At 44.7% G+C, this 27,440-nt stretch overlaps 1 protein-coding gene across 3 annotated transcripts in view; it reads right to left on the bottom strand.

Moving 5' to 3' along the window:
- Nucleotides 1-27,440, bottom strand: part of PRDM2 (PR/SET domain 2) — a 233,677-nt gene that overhangs the window by 65,000 nt on the left and 141,237 nt on the right. For all 3 annotated transcript variants that reach the window (XM_068240457.1, XM_068240460.1, XM_068240458.1), the window contains one exon: nt 17,594-17,723. In XM_068240457.1, the coding sequence (XP_068096558.1) occupies nt 17,594-17,723 (130 nt within the window). The remainder of the gene's footprint in view (nt 1-17,593; nt 17,724-27,440) is intronic.

The raw sequence follows: 27,440 nt of genomic DNA on the forward strand, positions 1-27,440 counted from the left end.
GATCGCTGGCTGAGGCCTCAGGGGCTGTTTTACGCACTCTCAATTCTCAGCACAGGTGGTAGTTATCGGCCACCTTGGATAAATTTCATCTAGCTGTGTATGAAGCTTAAAGGGAGTCTGAAGCGTCAGTACAAAAAAAAAAACAAAAAAAAACACAGGTACTCGCCTAAGGAGCCTCCCCACTCCTACAGTCCCCACGTTCCAGCGGTGGATCAGTGTTAGCTGTCTCCAACCGGTCAGTTGGGGACTGCTCACTTCCGCCGCTGAGGGAGGCTTTGGCAATCTTCAGGAGCTCGAGTGCACCCAAAGACAGGCGCTCCATACTGCGCATGCGCGAGCACGCACTCTCACATGTGCAGTGCGCATCGGCAGTCTTTTGGTCTTCAGCATCAAGCCGAAGTCCTATGGCTTCAGCTTTCTGATTCAAGACTAAAGTTGGCACACACAAACGAGTGATGACGCTCAAGCGACATTTTCCTGCTAAGCGAAACAAGTAGTTTGAACGACAATGTTCCAACACACTGAAATTCCAAAGAATGAGGTTGGTCATTCCACACAATACGCATGCCCTGACACAATGTTGATTGAACAACATTGTACACATCCTGCCGAATGAATATCTGCCCAATAAGATTCTAAACTGATCCACCAGCTGGACTGGGCAAGAAAAAAAAAAAAAAAAAAAAAAAAAAAAAAAAAAAAAAAAAAAAAAAATCGCTCGCTTGTCATTGGCTTCATTTTTTAATATCGATTGTCCATTGTCCTCAGATATGGCCATATCTGTCGTTTGTCATTTTAAACAACATTTATCTGTGGTGTATACATAGCTTCACTTGCTAAGACCTTAACATAATATCACCAAAACTGCTATGGCGGTCAGGGGCAGGCGCAGCTGCTGCATTTGAATGGTCCACTTCTAAGCTGTTACTATTTTTATCATCTCATTGACCATCCCTAATGGGAACTACAGATGAACATGTCCATTTCTAAACACAAAACTGAGACAATCAAATCCAGTAGCTGTTGATCAATTTCCTGTCAGCTGGTACATTAGCCAGCAGCTATAGGCTTTTATTGGTTGGATTTAATCTCTCCCCAGTTCAGTGGAAATTAGCATATTAGTAGACTAATGTTCATCTATGCCGAACACTACAGGGATTTCTGCATACACGAGTTGGAAATTCCCAAAGCGGCAGCAGCAAAGTGGATGAGTATGTGTCACACTATGCACTTTATGCCGCTGGCTTTATAATGAGGGGAGGTTAGTTTGCATTAAAAGCTCCATTTCAGAATCACTTTAAGTTATAAGCTGAAACAGATGCTGGCACGCTCTCAGGTTTTCTCCCAGACTCGGTGAGTTGAAGAGTTCACATTATAGGAACACAGAGTTGGAAACAAGGCATTCCATCATACACATGCCATGCTTGTCTGAGTCATCAACAATCTGTTTTATAACTGAGAAAAGGGATACAAAAACAAGTAACTGGCTAGACTGCATTGCAAGAAAATAATTCAAGGTTCCACTCCATTATCAAATGTTTTCTTTTGATGAAAACAGGAAAATGGTACTGGTCTCTGACAGGAGGGGGTGCCATTTTGTGCCATGACACAGCTTAGCAGTTTATTAGGAACTGTGATGCCACTGTGCCCTACATAGGCTCTCTGACTTGAAACTTGAGAACTTGGCACAGGCACTAGATCACTTCTAAAGCGAGTCATTCACAAATATCCAATGCATAATAAGGCAGGTTCAACTTAACACTATTTTTTATTTTGGAAGAGGTTCTGTCACAGTTTGAAGAGACAAAATCAACAATTCTTCACTCCAAAATGGCTTAATTTCCTTTGGCTATAATAATCATCATCTCTGCTGAAATTACCATAACAGTGAAGTTTTACCCATCTGGTAGAGATGTTAAAGACAAAGATATGTCAGAACACTCCAATATATCAACCATCTAGGTTTATGGCAAACAGGAGTACATCTGTAATACAGACGATCGTTTCGTGTCTAAGTGTACACCTTCCTCGGTATAAATACATGCACTGTATTTTACACTGAGGAAGGGGTACTCTTACATCCCAAACAATCGTCTGTATTACAGATGTGCTCCTGTTTGCAATAAACCTACATGGTTGATATTGGCATGTGTAGACTGGTCTATATTTACATCATCTGGAGGGATATGGATGCCCTAGTGTCCTAGTTCTAGGCCCCTCTGCTACACGGAAGCTTCCCTAACTTGGCTGTTGGTTCAAATTTCTCATAGAACAAGAAATCTGATCAGATTTCTGACACGAATGAAAAAAAAAAAATAAGTCTTTAAATTTTACTGTACAACCAATATTTTTCTTTTTCCATAGAACAACCAATAGTTTAACTAAATTCCATAAAAACAATCCTCTATCATAAAACCTAACTGTCCCTGTGTCATCCTTCCTGTTCCTGGCTGTGTGTCTATGGGTTTTTTGTACTTCGCATGTACGCAGTACAGACAGCCGTTGGGACAGGAGGACAGGCCAGGGAGTCGGGTGCGCGAGCGGGGGGTGGACGGGTACGTGCGTGCACTGACTGGCGGCGGTGGCGTGAAGAGACCTAGAGCATGTTTTTAAACAGGCTTAGGTCAACCTAGTATTGTATAATTGTATAATGTGTGGCCACCTTAACATATCTCCTGATGTAGGACAATAATGTACAGATAAATGCATAAACAATACAATATCATAAAGGTGATTTCGGAATGAGCTTGCCAAGATTGTCAACCAACTAGAAGTTAGAGAACCTGAACTGAATATAAAAAGTCAAAATAACCATACACAGGTCATATTTACCTCATGAGTAGTCTACTACTCAATCTCTTTCTCCTCTCCTGAGTCCCATTTGTCCACTGTGATCAATGGATTTCTCCGTCCTCCATTTTCAAAATGGCTATTCCCCCCTAACAGCTTCCTGGTCAGCACACTGTTAAACTAGAATATCACCCACTTGAGCCATAGGGAAGCATGGACATTACCTTACACATTCAGTTGTAACTGACAGCTGCTGATATATAACTGACAGCAACTGGTATATTTCAGTTCTGACAAAATATTGTCAGTACTGGAAGTGATCACTGTAATAAGAAAATACTGAGCTTCTGAGAGGAACCGACGGTGAGGTTAGTATGTAATATGCATTTGCAGCTACATCATTTGTTTATTGTAAATAATTTTCCTCTCTTCAGGTTCCCTTTAAGAAAGTACTTAGAAGTTGGGCTGAAAATGAAAGGTAGATTATTTTATGAAGCACCTTCAGTGTAAGTTACACATTCAATCAATCATCTTTTAATTTAAAGTTATAACAACCTGTGGGTCTTTTTCGTCAGAATCCTTCCCCTCCCCGTCTGCTGGCTTACGGTATCTCTACTCAAAATAGAGAAAGCGCTGATGCCCTTTTCTGCAAGGGGCAGGGCTATGAGTTGGAAGACTGAGGACACAGGGCTCCAGGAGAGATTCAGAAGACCTGGCAAGTTCTTTAACCTCCCTGGCGGTTAATTTTTTTTGCCAAATTGGCAAAAATCCTTTTTTTTTTTAGTTTCATGTAAAGCTACCAGAGTGGTAGCTACATGAAACACCACTAGAGGGCGCATGTGTCCCTCTAGTGCGATCGTCGCCAGCATCTATAGCAAACAGGGGAACGCGTATATAACGCGTTCCCCTGTTTGGCTTCTCCTGTCGCCATGGCGACGATCGGGAACTCATTGGTCCGGGCAGCGCAGGGCTCTGGCGGGAGGGGGGCCCTCTTTCGCCGCTGCGTGCGGCCGATCGCCGCAGAGCAGCGGCGATCAAGCTGTGCGCGCGGCTAGCAAAGTGCTGGCTGCGCGCACAGCTCTTTACAGCATGAAAATCGCCCCAGGGGCTGAGATCTCCCCCTGCGCGGTATAGCCCGAGCTCAGCTCGGGCTTACCGCCAGGGAGGTTAAATACCTTTGTATTAGAAGATGATCAATTAAATCTATACACGGTATACATTCGCATACAAGCCGAATTTTTGACCCCGAAAAAGTAAGTCAAACGTTGGGGGGGGGGTTTGCTTGTATGCGAGTCATATGGTCCGCCCCCCCCCCCCCCCCCCCCTTTTACCTTAGCCGGCGCCGCTTCTTCTATTCCCCTCTCCTGCTCGGTAATTCACAGCAGCGCTCTTCGCGGCTGCTGTCTGTGATGAGGCAGGAAGCCATAGAGAGCGGTTCCCATAGTAACGGCGATACACATTGCCGCTACAGGAAGCCGCGCCCTCTACTGCTTTCTGCCTCATCACAGACAGCAGCCGTGAAGAGCGCTGCTGTGAACTACCGAGCAGGAGAGGGGAACAGAAGAAGCGGCGCCGGCTAAGGTAAAAGCAGCGCCGCGGGGTGGGGGGGACACTACTTACCCATACTGGGGCGCTATACTGGGCACTATACTCGCTATACTGGGGCACTTTACTAGCTATACTGGGCACTATACTAGCTATACTGGGGCACTACCTACCCATACTGGGCACTTTACTAGCTATACTGGGCACTATACTAGGCCACTACCTACCCATACTGGGCACTATACTAGCTATACTGGGGCACTACCTACCCATACTAGGCACTATACTAGCTATACTGGGCACTATACTAGCTATACTGGGGCACTACCTACCCATACTGGGCACTTTACTAGCTATGCTGGGACACACTAGGGGAATAAGGCGGCCAGCATTTCCTACCCACGGCTTATATGGGGGTCAATCGTTTTCTTTTTTTTTTCTTTTTTTAAGGTAAAGGGGGGGGGGAGGGGTCGGCTTATGTGCGAGTATATACGGTATATAAAAATGGATGTATGGATACCGCGATCACTTGAAACCGGCTTGACTGATTTGAACGAAACTTGGTATAGAGGTCCCTTATTGCCTGGGAGAATATGTTCTGGAGGTCTCACATCCCCCCTGCTTACCTGGGCGGAGCTACAAACAGCAAATCAGATTTTACCCATTCAGGTCAATGGAAAAAATGTAAAAGGCTGCCATTATCACAGTAATCAAGCCAGAGTCCCACACTTGGCACAGGTGGGCACTTGGTGACAGGGGTTACAAATCCAGGAAAAGTGGGCGGAGCATAAAAGAGCCAATCAAATTTCAGCCATTCATTTTTAATGGGAAAATGTAAACTGCAGACATTCTTAGACTGTTATTTGCAGGGTTCTCAAACTTGCCACAGTCGGTCACTGGGTGAATGAGATTAGGATTCAAGAAAGTTGGTGGAGCCTACAACAGCCAATCAAAATTCACCTGTTGATTTTCAAGGGGAATATTTAAACTGTTGCCATTCTTACACTGTTAATGGCAGAGGCTTCATACTTGCTGCAGTCGGTAATTGGGTGACTGGGGTTCAAATGCACTAAAGGGGCGGGGCCACAAACAGCCAATCAGATTTCCTTGCTGGATAAACTGCTTCCATTCACACATTTTTTGATGTCAGGAACCTGAAAGCTCACAAACTTGGTCATTGAGTGACTGTGTGTCAAGGTTACAAAAGAGTGGGTGGAGCCAAAAACAAATTTCGCTGGTGAAATATAAACTACAGCTATGGTTACGCTGTTAATGGGAGGGTTTTCAAACGTTTCACAGTTGGTCACTGGGTGACTGGGATTAATATTCAGGAAAATGAGTGGAGCCTACAACAGCCAATCAAAATTCATCTGTTGATTTTCTTGGGGAATATTTAAATTGCTGCCATTCTTACATTGTTAAATAGCAGATGCCTCAAACCTGGTACAGTTGGTCATTGGGTGACTGGGGTTCAAATTTAGAATGGGGCGGAGCAACAAACAGCCAATCAGATTTTTTGCATTTCAATGGGAATATACAAATGATTGATATCAAGGACCCCAAAGCTTATAAACTTGGTAATTGAGTGCCTATATGTCAAGGTTAGAAAAAGTGGGCGGCACCACCAACTACTTTTTTTACATGGGAAAATATAAACTGCAACCATTCTTACACGGTTAATGGGAGGGTTCCAAAACTTGACACAGTTGGTCACTGGGATTAAAGTGAACCTCTGGACTAGAAATCTCAGCAGAACTGAAAAGGCTTGGTGTTTCTTTAACAGTTTCACAGCATCAGAACTTTGTTTTTCTTACCAAAGCATCATTTTTAGCTGCATTTTTAGCTAAGCTCCACCCATCAAAGAAAAAAATCCCAAGCTTTTTTCCCCCAGAGGTTGTGCAGAGTGATGGGATTTCCTATGTTGTCATTCACGTTGCCTAGCAACTGGGAGAGGTGCTCAGGACACAGGACAGTTGGAACTGTGTATCATGCTCCCTGTCACCTCCTTTCAACCAAAAAGATGGCTGCCATCATGATATCAAACATTTGCCTGTTCTTTTCAAACAGGGTGGGTAAGCGATTATATTACTTATATATTTTAATTAACATAACTAATGTAACTTAATGACAGTATGTTTGTTTAGGCTGAAGTTCCTCTAATATTTAAAAAGTGGGTGGAGCCTACAACAGCCAATCAAAATTCACCTATTGATTTTCAAGGGGAATATTTACATTGCTGCCATTCTTACACTCTTAATGACAGATGCCTCAAACCTGCTACAGTCAGTCATTAAGTGACTGGGGTTCAAATTCACTAAAAGGCCGGAGCCACAAACAGCCAATCTGATTTCCTTGCTGGATAAACTGCTTCCATTCCCACAATTTTGATGCCAGGAACTCAAAAGCTCACAAACTTGATCATTGAGGGACTGTGTGTCAAGGTTACAAAAAAGTGGGTGGAGCCATAAACAAATTTCGCTGGTGAAATATAAGCTGCAGCTATGCTTACGCTGTTAATGGCAGGGTTTTCAAACATTTCACAGTTGGTCACTGGGTGACTGGGATTAATATTCAGGAAAAGTGGGTGGAGCCTAAAAAAGGCAATCAATATTCACCTGTTGATTTTCAAGAGGAATATTAAATTTGCTGCCATTCTTGCGCTGTTAATGGCACAAGCCTCAAACCTGGTATAGTTGGTCATCGGGTCACTGGGGTTCAAATTCAGAAAAGGGGGCGGAGCCACAAATCAGATTTGTTTTTATTGATGCTAAGGACCCGAAAACTCACAAACTTGATCATTGAGTGACTGTGTCACAGTTACAAAAAGTGGGGCGAGCCAAAAACACATTTCACTGGGAAAATATAAACTGCAGGCTGTTACACTGTTAATGGCAGGGTTCTCAAACTTTGCCCAGATGGTCATTGGGTGACAGATTAATATTCAGGTGGGTGGAGCCTATTATGGCCAATCAAAATTCACCTGTTGATTTTCAAAGGGAATATTTAAATTGCTGCCATTTTTGCACTGTTAATAGCAGATGCCTAAAACCTACTATAGTTGGTCATTAGGTAACTGGGGTTCAAATGCTGCAGATGGGTGGAGTCACAAACAGTTAATCTGATTTAATTTCTATGGGAATATACAAATTATTGATGCCAAACCTCACAAACTTGGTCATTGAGTGTTTGTGTGTTAGGGTTAGAAAAAAAATCGGCGGAGCCAACACCAGCCAAATACATGCCCGGGCAACGCCGGGTCATCAGCTAGTGTGTAATAAAACTACACTTGAGTATTAGGACCATCACATATTAAAAGGATCATTCCACCTGAAATGGATATTTTAATCAGAAGTTTGTTGTTAGGTACATTAAAGTTCATTTTAAATCATTCCCCACTTTTTTAAAATGTTTATTGTTAACCCTGAGAGCGGTACAGCAGTAACTTGTAATCGGCAATAGAAATGATTGCTGGGCAGGAGTGCTCCACTGCCTCCTCTGTGGAATAAATGTGTCACCGCTGTACCATACCGAAAGGCCTGGCGTACGAGCTGGTAATAGCAAGCCTGCTTCTTCCTGTCTGAAAATTTGACTTTAGCCAAAAGTCAAATTTTTCAAGGAGTAATTATGGAGTCCTGGAGGAACAAGGAGAAAAAAAGGCAAAGAACAAAAGTATGTAAACAAACCTCTGTGCTTACCTAAGGTAGCTTTGCCTTGGGTCAGGTGTCCTTTAAAGCGGTATCGTCACCATAAAAATCAAATTTCAACAGCAACTGGTCTGAGTGTATTAAGTGATAAAGATGCTAATGCTGCATTCAAAACTTTTAAAACTTTTTCTGCTGTTATGATTTGGAGTTATCACATACTTAAGGAGCACTGGCCCTTTAGTAGTCGTGCCAAAAAATTGCATGCTGGGGGTTCTTTTTATCTATTCCTCCTCTTCCCTTTGTTTCCCTGCCAGCTGCTTATCTGAAACCTAATCCCCTACTCACTTGTGTTTACAAGCAAGGCTGAGGCGACTCAGCGATTGGAGGAGACAAGAAAAAAAGTAAAGGGCAGAAATGACATCATGAATTAGCCTCAACTGTGGGCAAAAGACATGGCTCCCACCAGGAACAGAATTCTCGTCATTTACTATATAACATTCCCTGAAATCAAAACGTTGACAGTATAATACATGTGTTATGTAAGTAGATCAAGTATTTATCTACTTATGTGTTTTTTTTCCTAGCATAGTATGGCTGATCCTACTGCTTTAAGAGTAGGTCAAGCATGATTTGGGAAGGTCTTCCTGGGCGTCTCCGGTCCCCCGCAATTGAGCCCGAAAGCCTGGCCGCGTCACGCTTCATACCGCATGTGCAGCCCAGGCAGTGGGGGAGTGTGCCTGGCTGAGTCATGCTTCATCCCTCAAGTGTGCCCCAGCCATGCGTGACACCCCCCCTTCCCCCCAGAGCGTTCTGTGGCTGCACAGTAGTACTGCACAAGCACAGAAAGCTCCCAGTCAAGGTAGCACAGTGGGGGAGCGTGCCTGGCTGGGCATGCGCGATGAAGCGTGACTCAGCTAGGCTTTCGGGCTGAATTGCAGTTGACCAAAGCCACCCAGGGAGACTGCTTGGTATGTGCGGCCTTAAGGAAGCCCCGGGTAGGTATGGTGCCTGAGACGCCTCCGGTCTCAGGTACACTTTAAAATTAACCTTAAAGCAGATCTTGAGGCACGGAACACACGTTCAGTTTTCTGCATGCGTTTTTCTGCGTTCGTTTTCTGCACATCAAGTGTGTTTCTATTCAGAAAACCGTGCACGTTTTCTCACAGCAGCTAATGTAATTGTTACATAAAACTGACAAAATGTGTAGAATCATGATGCAGAATGTCAGTTTTTTTTCTGCGCGTGAAAAACCCATTAAGTGTGAACTAGCTCATTGACTAACAACTGCTGTAGCATCAGGAAAGTCATGTGGCCAGCTAAGAAGTCACTGGGAACAATGCAAAAGAACTTTGTCCAAAAGGTTCCCCATACACATCGATTTTCCTGTTTGATTCCTGGCAGATTCGAGGTACAAAAATTAAAAGAAAAAAAAAAAAAACGGTCTCCTTGTCATATAGAACATCGAATCTGTAAAACAATAGAGACAATCCTGTGTGCAGACTGCTCTATATATAAAAACATATCTGCTGTGATCGCAGAGAAAATTGCACTAGACAAATGGCCGGGGGGGGTCTTTTCAGATCCCCCACTACTCCTGCGGTCTGTTGGAGAGTGGTGTAGCTATCCCCCAGCCACTCAGGTGCAATTACTCATGAGGTACTAATATAAGGCAAGTTATACGTTCACCAGGCAATCATATCTGTGCAGTCTCACTGCCCAAGTGTATAAAGCTAAGCCTGTCAGCAGACTCTCATGGGGGTGTCTCAAACAAACATACACACTTATAGGGTGCTCATATTATATTACAGTGCTCCCACACACGCGCACAATCCTTTGACCAGTTTCACCCTGAAAGGCTTCATCAGGAGGTGCGGGTGCTATAACAGTGCAGTGACATATATACAACATATACAATCCCTCCCACCAACTGTACAACAAATAAGAGTATTTCCCAAAATGTCTTGTTTTTAGATTAAAATGGAAAATCTAGGTTGATGGTGGGCATGGGCAGGAGCGGTAGTTGATCACTAGGCCATAGTGTTACACTGCATTGGACAGTGCAAAGATTTGATTAATTTTCAATAAATCCCATAGCCGTGCATAGCTAGAGAGATTGGTATGCGATTTCATATCAGCAAGTGCCATGCCAGCACTGTGTCTCACAGATCATGTCAGAACAGTGGAATCTTAACCTTAGTGTATAGCACACCTGAACGGAGAATAACATGGAGGCTGGCATATTAATTTCCTTTTAAACAATGCAAATAGTGGGGTTGTCCTGCTGATCGTCTGCCTCTAATACTTTTAGTCATAGACCCTGAACTAGCATGTATATCAGGCCTTAGGTTTCACAGCACCCTGAGAAAAGCAAGACGAGATTATCACCCTTACATCAGGTCATCCAATGACACCAATGAACATCAAACACAGAGGAATATTCACTAAATAGATGGATGGGTAAGAGGGAGCTTACAAAGGTTGATGGGGGAGCGAGGGGACTTAGTAAAGGTGAGGAGCGGTGCATGGGTAAAAGGGGGGCTTACTGAGGGTTCTGAGGGGGGGGGGGGGGAGGAGAGAGAGGTTTGCAAAGGGTTTTGAGGGGTGGGCAGGGAAGAGAGAGGCTTACCGAGGGTGTTGGAGGGAGAGAAGGGTTTAGTGAGGTGTGGATAGGGAGAGAGGGAGTTTACTATGAGTGCTACGGGGTGGATGGGGAGAAAGAGAGAGTGGCTGAGGGTGCTGGATGTTTGGTAAGACGGGCTTACTGAGGGGTAAGATGGGGGTTTACTGAGGGTGCTGGAAGGAGAGAGGGGCTTATTGTGAGTGGATGGGAGAGAGAGGGCAAACGAAAGGCGCAGGGGGCTTACTAAGGGTGCTGAGGGAAAGATGGAGAAAGATTGGGGATTACTAAGTGTGGTGGGGGGAAGAGATGAACTTAGTGAGGGTGCTGATAGTTGGAAGGGGGGGAAGAGGGGAGGTTACTGAGGGTACCAGGGAAGAGAGGGGCTTAGTGAGTGTGCTGGGGGAGGTAGATGGGGAGAGAGGGTTTTACGGATGGGTGGAGAGGGGAACTTAAAGAGGGTGCTGAGGGGTGGACAAAAGAGGGTGCTGAGGGGTGGGAAAAAAGGGTGTTTACTGAGGGTGCTAGGGGGGAGAGGGGCCTAGTGAGGTTGCTTGGGGGAGGAGCCTAGTGTTGAAAGGGGGGGGGGGGAGAGAGGAGCTTAGTAAGGGTGCTGGGGGAGAGAGAGGCTTAGTGAGTGTGCTGGGGGTGGATGGGGAATGCAAGGCAGAGGGGGTTAGAAAGAGAATAGAAGAAATTGAGGTTTGGTGGGGGAAGAAAAATGTAGTACAGCGAGGAGAGAGTAACTTACCTCTCAGATCCTCTCTGCACATCTGCAAGGTCTTTATTTGGTGCAGCATCCTCTACTCCTTCCTTCCCTGCTTTGCTGGGGAAAGTATTGGGCTACACACAGACATATGTTTGTGGGAGCAGAGCTTTGAGGGCATGTGTGCTGGTGGAGCTTTGTGGTGGTTTGGGGTGGAGCTTTGTGTCAGTCCTGGCAACCCTTCTAAGAGGCATACTGTGGCGCCCTGAGCTCAGGGCAAAGGCCGTCCCTGATATCAGGTGCTCTGACTGAAGTCTGACAAGTTTCGAAAATTAGCTGCTTGCTCATTTCAGGTGTGTGATTCTGACACTACTGCAGCCAAAGAGATCAGGACTGCCAGTCAACTGGGATTGGTTAAAAGGAGATCATTTGGCAGACTCCATATTCCTCTCAGTTCAGGTGTCCTTTAAGAAAGTTGACAAAGAGTTGTTAGTCATTAGATATACAGATTGCAGTACTCATATGCAAATATCAGGGCGCTGGCTTCTGATGATATAATAAGAAGAGAATCTATACTATGCAATACCATGTAATGATGGCCTTTATTACCCTGAATAGATTATCAGGTTTACATTACATATTAACCCATAATATTCTGTGTGAAGACTTTGTGTTTCAGTAACAAGTGGGGCCTTCTTTGCAATATGTCGCGACCATTAACAACAGAGACAGGTTTGCTTGCTATTATTCCCAGTAACTACTGGAGGAAAGTAATTCCTGATTTGGAATGTGTAAAAGAGCACTAATTAAAGAACTCGCTAAACCTATGTAAGAAAAGTGACCGCTAACTAAAGCTCTGTCCATTCAGAAAAACCACAACCCTCTCTCTAAAGGGAAACAAACCCAAAACACTGCACGGTTTGCATAGCTGTAACTGGTACAACATACAAACGGGTTTCCAAAAAAGCTGGAGTGCTTTTTAAAATTAAGACAAAAAAAAAACAACAATGCAAGGATTTGAAAATTATTGTCCCTATTTTGAATTATAAATACAACAAACACAATATATGAAACCCTGAAGATGAGCCTGTGTGAAAAAAGCAGTGTTTACCAGCTGTTTTGTAACAATTTTCTGTCGGCATAGGGGGGAGGGGAAGGAAGAGCTGAAAACTGACTGTAAACTGTTTACACTGTGTGGCAGAGAGAGAGAGAGACCCAGAGTTTCAGCTGATGATTATTTACACACATTTGAAGCTATATTTCTGTTTTCTATCATTCTGAACAGATTCCAGTCACAGTATTAGATCCAGTGAAGATTGGTTCTGTATGCGGGATGTGCTGGGCACAGTTCTCCATACTAATGCCCACAGTGAGAACTTTTCTCATTTTCAGGGCTGTGGAGTCGGGAGTTGGAGTCGGAGCAATTTTGGGCAACCGGAGTCGGAATTGGAGTCGGAGTCGTTTCAGAAACTAAGGAATCGGAGTCAGGAGTCGGAGTCGCATGATTTTTGTACAAAATCCACAGCCCTGTTAAGTATTAGACTAAGGAGTCGGAGTCGAGGAGTCGGAGTCTGAGCAATTTTGGGTACCCGGAGTCGTGGTATTAGAAACTGAGGAGTCGGAGTTGGAGTCGGAAGATTTTTGTACCGACTCCACAGCCCTGCTCATTTTTCATTTTCTTCATATAAAACTTGAAAAGATGAAAAAAGCATTTGTATTGCTATTTGCTAGTAATTATTGGAAATATATGTGGCATTTAGAATTTGATACTTTTGAACTTTGATAGTTGTCCTTTAAGTTTAAATGTAAAATTGCAAATAATTTGGGGAATACATCAACAACAATAAAATACTAGTTATATACTTGAATGTAAACAGACTGGAGAATAATTCCAGGCTACCTTTGCTCCCCCATTGTCGCTCCCAATGCTGGTGTCATTCATTTTACTATTCTCTGCCCTGCCAGAGCACTACCACTAGTGTCTACCCAGTTCATCCCTTCTCTGCCTGTTACCCCTGCTGCAGAAAGCACAGTGTTCCCACCACCCCTTACAGAGCCCTTTCACATTAGTATTTTCTTTGCATGAGTACTTAATTATATACTAGGGGTCCCCGATTGTAAAGTTACAAGCAGCTGAGTGTGCTGGGGAGGCAAGCTTCTCATTAGTTCTGCTACAGTATATGTGGTGCACACTACCCCAATAGGCATGGTCATTGAGATGCTGAGTTGATGCATTTTATCTGTCCACTTACAAAAGCAGCATAAAATTTACAAAATCTGCATCAGCTCAGAACGGATAAATCTCATTGACCATCCTTATGCTCTTGTTATTCACAGGGCGCCATGCAACAGAACAGATTCATCTTCCCGCTCTTTCTTTGTGGCGATACCTGGTACAGCCATTATTACTTTGTATCTTTCTGCACTGAAGGCTAGGGGAATAAAAAAAACGTGTTTCAATAGGTAATGAAAACACTGTATATTTAAGAAATATACAAACCTCTTTCCAAAACACTTTGAACATTGTGTAAAATGTAAATTAGAACAGAACAATGCAAGGATTTTGCAGGTCTAGTTAATGTGTTCACATTGGCTGGGTATAGTTAGCTTATATTTCTCATTACAAGGTTCCTCTATTGAGCCTCTCAAATTGAGAATAATTGCTCACTGAAAAACATTCACATTTTATTTGATGCCAGGAACAGGTTTAAAAAAAAAAAAAAAAGTTGGGTACCTGCCTATGCTGTAACATAAAGCTGATTATGCGTGGCTTTTTCCTCTATGCAGCGGCTTTATGCTACTGAGCAGGTGTAAACTACTGGCACCTGCGCAGTTTGGCCACACTTGTACACGATGGGAACATGGCTGAGAAGGAGGTCCCAGCAAGCAGCTGTTTTCCACTGCTTAGGTAAGCGTCAAATTATTATTTTTTTCTTCTTGCAGGTTTGCTTTAACACTCCAAACCTTTGGAAACTGAGCAGACAGACACTACTGCAGATTAGAGAGTGAAATGTTCTCTTGATATTCCCCAACCCAGTGGACAGTCCAGTTTGACAGCTGGAATTTTCTATGGCCCTATACTGTTGTAATACATATAGTGTGTTTTGCATTATCCTGCTGAAAAAAGCAAAGCCTTTCCTGGAAAAGAGGGCATTAACCAAGCGCTTCACATAGGTGTAATCGAATAGCTGCCAGAGGTGAATTCCGAACCAATATAGAACTGAAACAACTGTGTAAATATTCCTCAGCGCTGTTATCACCCCAATCCTGTAGTTCCAGCCTGCAGTCACCCAGTGCTCAACAAGGGTACATAGTGTCCACCACCACAGGACAAACAATATGCCAGGCTTAGTAGGATTTTGTAATAAGGGGTTAACATTTTATTCCATAAATTGCAAGATTAAAAACAAAACAACTTACATTGTGGGTCCATGCACACTGGACCCAACTGCATACAAATCGCTCATAAGGTATCTGCACTGAACCAAATCAAAGTGCACCTTAACATATAAAGATGGTATGTTCAGAGATAGCCCGTCTCTCCTTCTCTACCAGGTTTCGGCTCTATGCCGTCATCAGGGGATATATTTAGGTGCTGCACACTGAGCTGGTGGTCATTTCGGATGCAGCCTTAGTGGTATGCGCTGGCGTTCTCCTCTCTGTTCAACCAAATGTAAGTTACACATTATTTGCTTAGCTGCTCCCAAGGTTTTAAATTTAGGTTAGGTCACTTGCCCGGAGGTTTGCCTCACCGTGGCGCAAGTGTCTAGTATAATATACTTTGCATGCAAACCATATTGGAAGCTAAAGTTCCTCCTAGTTTAATAAAGGTTAGCACTTGTCTTGGATGCAGGGCATGCATTTTTCAGTCTGGCAGAGGCGGTGTATGCCTGTGCGGTTAACCATTCAATTGCAACATGTGTTTAGGGATGCGCAGCCTTTCCCCCCACCTTTCCTTAAGGCCTCGTTCAGACTATCTGCGCTGCCGTGCGCATTATGGCAGCGCGTATAGTGTGCGACACGCAAGAACGGTAGAAGGGCATAGACAGCCCTTCTACCGTTCCCATCATATGCGCTGCGTGGCAGCGCGATTGCGCTATCGCGTACTGCACGCATTTTTGTGAATCGCAGCGCAGATCCCATTCATTGTAATGAATGGGATCTGCAGCGCAGTGCATAGGAGCGCAGATGGCGTGCGATTGGACGCGTTGCGTTCCGATCGCACAGCCATCTGCGCTAAATGATGTGAACGAGGCCTTATTTTGTAACTATGTAACTGTCAGGTTAGCTGATCCCAGCCCCTCCTCCTGAGTTTGCATGATAAGTAGTAGCAGATTTGCATATGATTTGCATCTGAATTGAATGCGAAGTGTGCAGAAAATCTATTTAGGTGCTGCACACTGAGCTGGTGGTCATTTCGGATGCAGCCTTAGTGGTATGCGCTGGCGTTCTCCTCGCTGTTCAATTAAATATTCTGTGTTTGGGGGCGGCGCTATGGATATGACTGTTGGCGCACTCTGTCGCAGGGTCATGTGTTTGTCAATTTTTGTGTTGCGGTGGGTTTCGACAGGAGCATTGTATCCCCACCACAACACAATAAAATAGATGTCCTGGCACCAATCATTCTTTAAAAAAAAAAAATATCAACCAGCTACATAATGTAAGAACTGAAATAACTGCAATCCCAACAACACAACTGCCTTAGTAGTGTGAAGGGTCACCTTAGGCCTGCTACACAGTAACACAATATAAACAATCCAATTAAAATAGCTAGACTTAACCCTGTCAAAAGTAGAGTCTTCTACAAATGAATGACAAACCGTTATATTATTTTTGGGGAAACTGGTTACGCTGGTCATATGTGAACATGTCACACCATGTGCCAACCACATATCAATCTACTGTGATGAGAACTGTAACTCAGGGTAAGTTGCTAAGAACAAGTGATCAGTCAGAAAAGCCATCATACATGTGTGTGCATTGGTTTGATGTGTCCAGGCAATCGGGAAATAAGTGGCACGATTGATTGCCTAAAAAGTTGGCTGTGGCTCACCTTGTGTACTAGGTCTCATCTGCCACCATAGCAGGCCATAACACTATGCAGATGCAGGAATACAATTCACAGACTAGCCATGTACCCAAACCGTGCCTAGTGACTTACCACATGAAATGTGACAATGAGTGGGTACAATCCCCATTCTGTATCAGTCAGCATTACTTATGACGCCTGCAAATCAAGCTAATAGTCAGTAGTGCCCGTTTATGAATATTGAACATGCGGATAACAATTGGCAGTGTGCACAGCTGCATCTATGGCCACTTTTACAGATACATTTACCACTAGGAGTTGCAGAAATGACACGCAATCCGAACAGTCTAAAAGAATAATTCTGAAATTCGGATTGTCCAAGCAGTCAATAGAACGAACATTCAATGTCAAATCGGCACCATCAATGGCACTCGATCCGTTTGATAGTACGGTCAGTCGCTTTGGGAGATTGTAGTGTTCATGGGCACTTTTAGTCTAAAATCTGTCACATTCCTAAAGTCCAGTGGAAAATAGGTGACAGGAACATAGAAAAAAAAAAAAGTAATTTATAGTGCATTTTACTGTAAACAACTAATACACATGTATTTTGCACATGTTTGAGCTAGCGGTCCTTTGAAATACATAAAATAAATAGGATGCTGGTCTAATAACCCTACACAGCCTAATCATTAAAAGCCAGAGCTTTCCTGGTAACCCAACTTGTCAGGGTCAGTCAGCTCCTGAGTATCCTCCTGGTCTGCTGACAGTGTGCCACAGACACTGACTGCAGCACTAAGCAGCCTAATCCGTCCTCCTAATGCTTGACACTTCTCTCCGACAAGACTGTCTGAGCTCTAGTCTAACCTCCAGCCTCGCTATAATAATGCCCCAGCCCGAACTTCCCATCAGCAGCAGCAGCGAGTCCCTGGACCTGTCAACGTGACACATCAGCGCCGCCAGCTCACCGCCCGGAGACCGAGGCCACCCGCCCGCCCTGCTACGTGTCTCATCAGCCGGGTTATATTTAGGCATCCAGGGACATGCCCTTTAAATGGTCACATATTCTTTTTTTTCTGCTGCAGTTTCCGGATTGCCGAGCGTGCTGGCTGGGAAGTCTGGCCACCTACTCATCCTAGGACTCAGTGATCGCAGAAAGGTCACAGCGACATCCACACAGCAGCAGCAGCAGACACACGACATGCAGTCAGAGCAGCCTCCCTCCCCGGCATGCCAACACAGATCCCCCTTTACACGATCCATACCCCTCCTGGATTTGGGCGAGTTCCTCTTGCTCCGGTGGCTGGCAGCTTTCTCTTCCTCTATAGCAGCTGCTATCTCTGGGCTGTCTTCTCCATTGTACCAGACTAGCAGCTCCTCTCCCGGCTCAATTGGCTGGAAGAATTAGAGAGACAAATATAACACCAATCAGAGGGAAGGTTGTTAGTACATTAGGGGAGAGAAAAACGGGGAGAGATGTAAAGAGGCAGAGGCAGAGAGAGCGAGAGGAGACTGCGAGGAGGAAAGAAGCAGGATCAGGGCCAGAGGGCGTGGAGCTAGCTATGGGGATTATAAACAGCTGTACTCTGCACTAGCAACATATTTCCTAACTGACTGACTCACCAAACAGGAAGAGCAGTTTAACTATTCAGGCAGAGACTGACTGCAAGGCAGGAGGAGGGGAGGCATGAAGGAGGAGGGAGGGGGAGAGAGAGCTGACTGAGCAAATGGCTTTCCAACAATCCCTCTGCTGGAAGGAGGACTGCATTATTAAACACACTCACTATGCAGGAGGGGAAGCAGCTCAGATGAACAACTTGCTTCGCAGCTCAGGAAAGCAGCAGGGTCAACAATCCTGATCCGTGTGTAAAGTGCACATCCCATTGGCTCTGATTACCAGGGCATCAGGAGTTTTTCAGCATTAAAGTGCCCTGTTTTTTTTTGTTTTTTAATATAATCAGTTTACTTTGTCACAAGTATGCTGCCATGTTTTTAACAGCAGTTATTATATTAATCACATCACTTTACTCAGTATCATCTAAAAGGGATCAAAATCTAATGCCCCTACTACATTGTAAGGCAATTACAACAGAAGACACACTTTTCCTTTCAAAGAGCTCATTTATTAAAGGGAAAAAAAAACAATTACAAATATAAAAGATTCTCATATAAGTAACCTACCAATATACTCTCAGGTTATGGGTCAAAACCCAAAAGTCAGACAGGAAAACAAAAAAAACACAGCTATATGTGCGTATGACGATTTCATGAAGTGCCCTGTCAACTGACTCAAGACTGGAACAGCAGGGAGAGGGACTTAGCCACCATACTGCCCAGTGACATGGCGACCCTAATTTACAACATAAATAAATCCATTTTTAGGACTGTACTGCACAGGTGCAGTAGTTCTGTGCCTGCGCAGTGCATCGCTGATGACATCAGTAGTGGAACGTAGAAGAAGCCGACCCAGAAGCCAACCTGGCGAGGTCGGCTTGTGCAGCAGAGAAGACCGGGAGCCACCGGAGCTGCGGCGAGGGCACAGGGTGGCTGCCAGGGGCTGGAGGAAGCCCCAGGTAAGTGGATTTTTGTTCTTTCCCTGGACGTATCCTTCAAGCGTGTGTTCACCCAAGAGCTTTCTAAGAGCTAGCGATTTTGAAAAGCTTTTTTTTGCTAATGCAATGCCATGGGGGATTTTTACGAAATCACACTGCTCCAGTGAAAACGCACACATAGCATAACAGAGCTTTTTAAATCACAAAGTGCTTAGAAAAGCTCTTGTAGGGCTGGTGCACATCAGAAGAGCTTTTCTGAGCGCTTTGTGATTTTAAAAGCTCCTGCTAATGTTATCCTATGTGTCTATTCTCACTGGAGCTTTGTATTTTTGTAAAAATTCCCCATAGCACTGCTTTGGCAAGAGATTTTAAAATCTCTAGCGTTTAAAAAGCTCTTGTAGTGTGGACCAGCCCTTAGTGTGAACAAACCCTAACCTGTGTCATATAATAGTGTTTCTATGCTAGCCAAAAGGGTTGGTGATTTAGCATTCCATCTTTTGCATGCACACACAGAGTAGGATATCTTGTACAGGGCTGGTTCTAGACTTTTTGCAGCCTGAGGCAAACATGTGAAGATGAACCCCCCACCCCACAGGCTGTATACAGTGGTTTGCAAAAGTATTCAACCCCCTTTTCCACATTTTGTCATATTACTGCCACAAACATGAATCAATTTTATTGGAATTCCACGTGAAAGACCAACACAAAGTGGTGTACACGTGAGAAGTGGAACGAAAGTCATACATGATTCCAAACATTAAAAAAAAAAATGAACTGCAAAGTGGGGTGTGCTTAATTATTCAGCTCAGAGTCAATACTTTGTAGAACCACCTTTTGCTGCAATTACAGCTGCCAGTCTTTTATGGTATGTCTCTACCAGCTTTGCACATCTAGAGACTGAAATCCTTGCCCATTCTTCTTTGCTAAACAGCTCCAGCTCAGTCAGATTAGATGGACAGCGTTTGTTAACAGCAGTTTTCAGATCTTGCCACAGATTCTCGATTGGATTTAGATCTGGACTTTCTAACACATGGATATGTTTTGTTTTAAACCATTCCATTGTTGCCCTGGCTTTATGTTTAGGGTCGTTGTCCTGCTGGAAGGTGAACCTCCGCCCCAGTCTCAAGTCTTTTGCAGGTTTCAAGAGGTTTTCTTCCAAGATTGCCCTGTATTTGGCTCCATCCATCTTCCCATCAACTCTGACCAGCTTCCCTGTCCCTGCTGAAGAGAAGCACCCCCAGAGCATGATGCTGCCACCACCATATTTGACAGTGGGGATGGTGTGTTCAGAGTGATGTGCAGTGTTAGTTTTCCGCCACACATAGCGTTTTGCATTTTGGCAAACAAAGTTCCATTTTGGTCTCATCTGACCAGAGTACCTTCTTCCACATGTTTGCTGTGTCCCCCACATGGTTTGTGGCAAACTGCAAACGGGACTTCTTATGATTTTCTGTTAACAATGGCTTTCTTCTTGCTACTCTTCCATAAAGGCCAACTTTGTGCACTGCACGACTAATAGTTGTCCTATGGACAGATTCCCCCACCTGAGCTGTAGATCTCTGCAGCTCGTCCAGAGTCACCATGGGCCTCTTGACTGCATTTCTGATCAGCGCTCTCCTTGTTCGGCCTGTGAGTTTAGGTGGACGGCCTTGTCTTGGTAGGTTTACAGTTGTGCCATATTCCTTCCATTTCTGAATGATCGCTTGAACAGTGCTCTGTGGGATGTTCAAGGCTTTGGAAATCTTTTTGTAGCCTAAGCCTGCTTTAAATTTAACTTTATCCCTGACCTGTCTGGTGTGTTCTTTAAGCCCCATCTACACCATGGGACATTGAAGCGATCCGGCGGCTCGATTAGCCGCCGGATCGCCTCTTCCGCGTGCCCGCCGCGTCCCCGCTCGCCGCGCGTGCGCCGCATTAGATTCCCCGCTCGTGCCTGCTCGTCCCCACCGGCGCCGCTTATCTCCCGCACGATTCCCTGCCATTGTCCCCTCGCGGGGATCGAGGAGGGAATCGGTGGTGCGAAGATCCGACCTGCTCGATTGATAAGGAGCATCGCGGCCGCATCTACGCGTGTAGATGCGGCTTTAGACTACATGGTGTTGTTGCTCCCAAGATTATCTTAGACACCCTCTGAGGCTGTCACAGAGCAGCTATATTTGTACTGACATTAGATTACACACAGGTGCACTCTATTTAGTCATTAGCACTCATCAGGCAATGACTATGGGCAACTGACTGCACTCAGACCAAAGGAGGCTAAATAATTACACACACCCCATTTTGCAGTTATTAATTTGTAAAAAATGTTTGGAATCGTGTATGATTTTCGTTCCACTGCTCACGTGTACACCACTTTGTATTGGTCTTTCACGTGGAATTTCAATAAAATTGATTCATGTTTGTGGCAGTAATGTGACAAAATGTGGAAAACTTCAAGGGGGCCGAATACTTTTGCAAACCACTGTATATATACACACACACACATACACACACACACAGTGCTGCCCATAATTATTCATATGCCTGGCAAATTTAAGTTACTTTTCTTCAACCAACAAGTAATTTTTTGACGGGAAATGACATAGGGGTCTCCCAAAAGATGATAAGAATGTACAAGAGGCATTATTGTTGAAAAAAAATCATCTTTCATTTACATTTGAGCAAAAAGTGTCCAGTCCAAAATGTATCATAGCCTTCTCAATAATCAATAGAAAAGCCTAATACAGCAATCAAATGCTTCCTATAAGTGCAGACCAGCTTTTTGCCTTTCTCCAGAGGTATTTTTGCCCATTCATCTTTAGCAATAAGCTCCAAATATTTCAGGTTGGAGGGTCTTTTTGCCATTGCCTTGATCTTTAGCTCCCTCCACAGATTATCAATTGGATTAAAGTCAGGACTCTAGCTGGGCCACTCCAAAACGTTAATGTTGTTGTCTGCTAACCATTTCTTCACCACTGTTGCTGTGTGTTTTGGGTCATTGTCATGCTGAAATGTCCACTAGTGCCCAAGGCCAAGTTTCTCTGCAGACCGCCTATTGTCGTTGACAATCCTCATGTACTGCTCTTCTCGAGCAGTTTGAAAATATGTTCAAAGGACCAGCTTCATTTTTTGTATATCTGAACTTCACATTCAATATCATTTGCTGGTTGAACATTTGTGGATTCGTTGTAAGCTGATCAGCTGCACCCCTTAGAGGCCATTAGCTAATCTACCGATCTGAGCTCAGTGGGACTGTTCAACTTCCCTTTCACATTTTTGGTGAAGCAGATGCATATGCTTCACTGATATTTTTATCTGGTTTTTCTAGGAGTGGTGGGTTAGTTGGTGGGTGGTTGGGGACGGGGGTTGTCCGTTAGGTGGGGTAGGGAGCTGGGGGGGGGGGGGGGGGGGTCGGGGGCACATCTTATATGGTACTTTTTATTGGTAGAATGATTAATAAAGATTTTGTATGTAAATTTTCCTAATTTGGTCTGGATGTTTTTGTTTAGTCGGATCATACCTGCTTATGTATATCTCACAGTGTTTGGTTTATAATTAGTGGGTAGGATGATCCGAATGTTACAAAATAATGCAGGACAGACTACACCCCTTAGAGATTAATACCCGGGTTCTGTTGTGTTAAAATTGACCCTTAGTGTCGAGGGGTTCTATGTTTAGTTGTCCTTTGCAGTGGCAGGTGTTTGGCAATGTTGCGGTGGGATACCCTTCTGGCACGGGTTGAGCAGGAGTGCTCACAGACTCAGGGAGTGAGGGACGCTCAGTAACTCAATGGGGGTTTTAGGAAATTAACTAGACTATATGAAAAGAATTCTAGATTATGGTGGAATTTGAAATACAATAAGACCTATCTTGATGACCAGTTTGCTCCCCTCTGGTTGCGCTTCCAGGTTTTTCCTCACAGATGTAATCTAAGTGAGGATTTTAAGAAACGCTGGGAGAAAAAAAACGTTGAATGCTGTGCTAAAATTTGTCTCACTCTCATGAATGAGTTGGACACAGATGACTTGGCTGCTTTGGAGATAGAAATAACAAAAGTGTCGGAAACTTTAGAACCATTTAAGGGAGACACACACTTTTTAAATCCAGGAGCGAAGAGTTAGAGAAACATATCACTCAGTTTAATAAGAACCTTGTAATTCAGAGGGATCAGAAAGTTTTGAGAGAGAACAGCGTATAAAGTTGGTACTGCCTATCATTGGAACAATCCACCCCCTAAAATCCCTAAGCAAAAACCTAGACCTAAAATCCTAGTGGGAATAAACCACTACCATCTGAGACTGAGGAATCAGATTCATCTGTGATTCCCATTAGTACTGTGTCAGCCAGTTCGGTCTCAGCAGAGGAAAGATCACGTAAACACGACATGCAGTCGGGACGTGAACCTCCAAGACCAAATAAACAGAAAGACAAAGATAGAAAACCGAAAAAACAGGATCCCTCATGTTCAGATGTAGGGGGGGGGGGGCGGGAGGTGGAGAGGGACAAGTGCTCTGGCCCTTCCTCCTCCTCTCATTCGGGACCATCTGTTTTGGCTGGCGCCCAGTCGGGGAGGTAGATGGCGGGGGCCGGTCTTTGTAGCTATCTGTGGACAATGATGACCTACGGGTCATTAATTTAACAGGAGAAATCATTCCTCGACCATACCTTGTGTTGTTATCCAAGGGTCTGGGCTTCTGTCCCACTTAAAATGCCGATATTTTTGAGACTGTGGTGGATTTGCACCTTTTTGGTCGCAAAAACTTGTTACAGTCGCTTTATGACAATTCTCAAAAAACGGTCAGTGTTGACTCGGGATGACAGACCTTGGTCTGAGGAGGATATGATAGCTCTACATTCCCTACAGGAGTTCGCTGTGGAAAGTTCCACGTCAACAGAGGACACAGATTTGGCTCCTTTTGGGCCGGGCCCCCGCTTCTACCTTCCCCGACTGGATGATGTCGGACTGAGAAACAGATCATGTAAATTTCCCCCTTCTAATTTAACTCCCAACCATAAGACGTTTATTAATGTGGTAGAGAGGGATCTGTCGAAGTTGAGGGGTGACAAGTCTTCTGTGGACAATCTTGAGCCTGAGGAACGTGAGACATTAGATGAGCTAATTAAAAATAAAAACTTGATTGTGAAACCCTCTGATAAGGGGGGCAATGTGGTCATCATGTCAGTGGATCTATACAGGAATTTGTGCCTTGATATTCTCAAACAACGAGAATGCTACGTGAGGATCTCTCTGCATCCAGGACCATTCGATGTCAACGTGAACTTTTTCGATTATAGACGATGCGGTTGCAAGGAGTGTAATTGATGATAATACAGCACAATTTTTGAAGGTGGCTACTCCAATCTGTCCGATCTATGTGCTACCCAAGGTGCATAAGAGGCTGGACAGACCCCCGGGTCGTCCAATTGTTTCTGGACGTGGTTCCCTAACTGATAAGATCAGTATATATGTGGATACGTTTTTGCAACCGCATGTACAGGCATTACCGTCGTATATCCGCGACACATCGCATTTGTTGCATGTGTTGGACGGATTACAATTACCTGTCGGGACGTTGCTGGTGGCCTTGGGTGTGGAGGCCCTCTATTCAAGTATTCCGCATTAACGTGGAATACATGCTGTGGGCACTTTTTTGAGCGAGTTGGAGATACAGTGTACTGCGTACAGTGAGTTTCTGTTGATCCTACTTGAATTCTTGTTGACCAATAATATTTTTATTTTTGAGGGCTCCCACTACCTCCAGGTGCAGGGGGCAGAGATGGGGACAACGTGTGCCCCGTCCTATGCTAACCTGTACCTGGGGGAGTGGGAGCGAAAACTATTTGCAAGTGATGGTCTCTCGATGTACCTATGCCACATTTTTGCATGGCACAGGTACATAGATAACATCATGATGTTTTGGACAGGGAGTCAGGCCCTCCTTGGGAAGTTTGTGGAAGCATGAAATGCAAATTCCAACAATCTTAGATTCACTATGCAGTGTAGCCCTTCCGAGATCCCCTTTCTCAATGTCTCCATCCTGCTTGACAATGGCGGCCAATTGTCGACCCATTTGTACAGGAAGGACACGGCCACTAACTCGCTTTTGAGGGCGGATAGTTTTCATCCCACACACACTGTAAGAGGAATTCCTATTGGCCAATTACTTACGTGTGAGACGCAACTGTTCTGAGGATGAGTCCTTTAAGGAAGAAGCAGATAATTTGAGGAGGAGATTTAGAGAGAGGGGATACCCGGAGGGCACCCTAAAAAGAGCCTTTAGGAGGGCGGATGCCAGTGCGAGAGCATCTTTACTCTCGACTGGACCTCCACCCAAACAGGATACGGAACATGCTGTGCGCTTACTACTGTGTGGGTTGGGTTCTATAGAAACCCCCTGGGTTGCAGATACCTATAACTATACTGTAAATTCTCTGCCGCTATTAGTTCAATAGTGATTAGGTTATTTATGAACGATTGAAGTAGTTGATACAAGTTACTTTCTAGTTGTCGTATGTATATATCTCTGGTTGCCTCGGGTTTCTTCCTCTCCTGTTTGGGTGGTGGGTGCCGTGGTGTTCGTCCTCGTCCGCCCCCTCCGGCGGCGGTCCGGGCGGATTTTGGTGGACGCATCGGGATAGTTGCTTGGCTGCCTTCCCGCGGTGTCTGCCTGTCCCACCCCGCCGCCTGCATGGGGAGACACTATCTCCAGAGGAATTCGGAAGTCCGGCGAAACCGGCTGAGGACGCATGTGCTGCGTCCCGACCTCCCTGCACCTCCTCACCGTGGACTTGCCTGGCCGCAGGCCATCCATCGAGGCACCTTGCTAACCCAGCTTCCAGCCCTCACCAGCTCCTACCAGAAGCACATCTGGTATCAATTTACTTCAGGAGACGTAAGCAGCCCAGCGGGCACCATCCCTCTGTCATCAGAGAGGAACTTTCCATGCCAATTATACATCATACTTTGCATGAGGAACTGTTCAATGTGACATCACACTGCTGGTTGCATGATTGCTTATGCTGCAATGAATTCTATGCTTTTATTAATCCATTTGAACTGTGCTTACGCTGAATGACAACACAATGGCTGTATATGCATCTCTTCTTTTGCTTGGAAACATGCAGCATGTTCTGCATCACACTGCTGACTGTATGGATGCTTCCTGCTGCTTTGCATTTTGTTGGTTATAAATCCAGGTGGCCTACTACAATTGTCTGATCACTCCATCTGTGCATGAACTGCACATTGCTTTTGGCATTTGGAATATATGTTTACCAGAAGAGCTGTTCTTTATCTTGTGATTGGATTACACCGGTTGTTCATGAACTGTATGCTTGTCGAGCAGTTGGAAAATATGTTTAAAGGACCAGCTTCATTTTTTTTCTATATCTGAACTTCACATTCAATATCATTTGCTGGTTGAACATCTGTGGATTCGTGATCAGCTGCACCCCTTAGAGGCCATTAGCCAATCTACCGATTAGAGCTCAGTGGGACCGTTCAACTTCCCTTTCACATTTTTGGTGAAGCAGATGCATATGCTTCACTGATATTTTCATCTGTTTTTTCTATGAGAGGTGGGTTAGTTGGTGGGTGGTTGGGGACGGGGGTGGTCCGCTAGGTGGGGTAGAGAGCTGGGGGGTCGGGGCACATCTTTTATGGTACTTTTTATTGGTATAATGATTAATAAAGATGTTGTATGTAAATTCTCCTAATTTGGTCTGGATGTTTTTGTTCAGTCGGATCATACCTGCTTATGTATATCGCACAGTGTTTGGTTTCTTTTTTCATAGTGTTGTTTACCGTGATTAGGTTCCCTGGTCCATTGGCTAAAAAAGACCCCCAAAGCATTAAGTTCCCACCACCACGTTTGACAGTGGGGATGGTCTTCTTTGGGTTGAAGGCTTCTCTTTTTTTACGCCAGGGAAGGACTGGCCGGGGGGGGGGGGGGGGGGGGAGGGGAGGAAGGGGGGGGGGGAGGGGAGGAAGGGGGGAGAATTCCCCCCAGGCCAACTCTAATGATTTAGGGCTGGTGTAGGGCCTGCTGTATTCAGGTTTTTATGTAAGGCAATGTGAAACACTAGGCTGGCTGAGGGAAATAAAAGTGCAAGTACAGATCAATTAGAGGGCAGGTACATTGGTAAATGTACACAGCAAGATGCAGAGCAGAGGCTTGCCTGGAGGGTCAGAAGAAAAAAAACCAAACTGTCTGCTCTCTTACCATCATAGCTCCCAACTTTCCCTCTTTTAAAGGGACAGCACCTCTTTGGACATAAGCGTGTGCGCGTAGGGGGGGGCCTTGGGGAATTAAGGTGGCCATACATCTGTCGACTTGGCTATCAACCAACTGTTTTGGTAACTATTGAATTGGATGAAAATTGGTGCCACCCCAAGAATGCCCAATCGATAATTTGATTGATTTTGGGCGGAAATTGGTTGAATCTGAGATGCTGGGAAATCTCAAGCTGATGTGGTTGATCGGGTGCGCAGCGGTAAGGGCTTGTTCACACTAAGGGTGCTTTTGTTTTGTTAAGCCCAGGCGATTTTCAAAATTGCCCTAAAAGCGCTTGTGCATTGATT

The sequence above is a fragment of the Hyperolius riggenbachi genome, chromosome 6 (genome assembly GCF_040937935.1).
Source record: "Hyperolius riggenbachi isolate aHypRig1 chromosome 6, aHypRig1.pri, whole genome shotgun sequence".
Lineage (NCBI taxonomy): Eukaryota > Metazoa > Chordata > Amphibia > Anura > Hyperoliidae > Hyperolius > Hyperolius riggenbachi.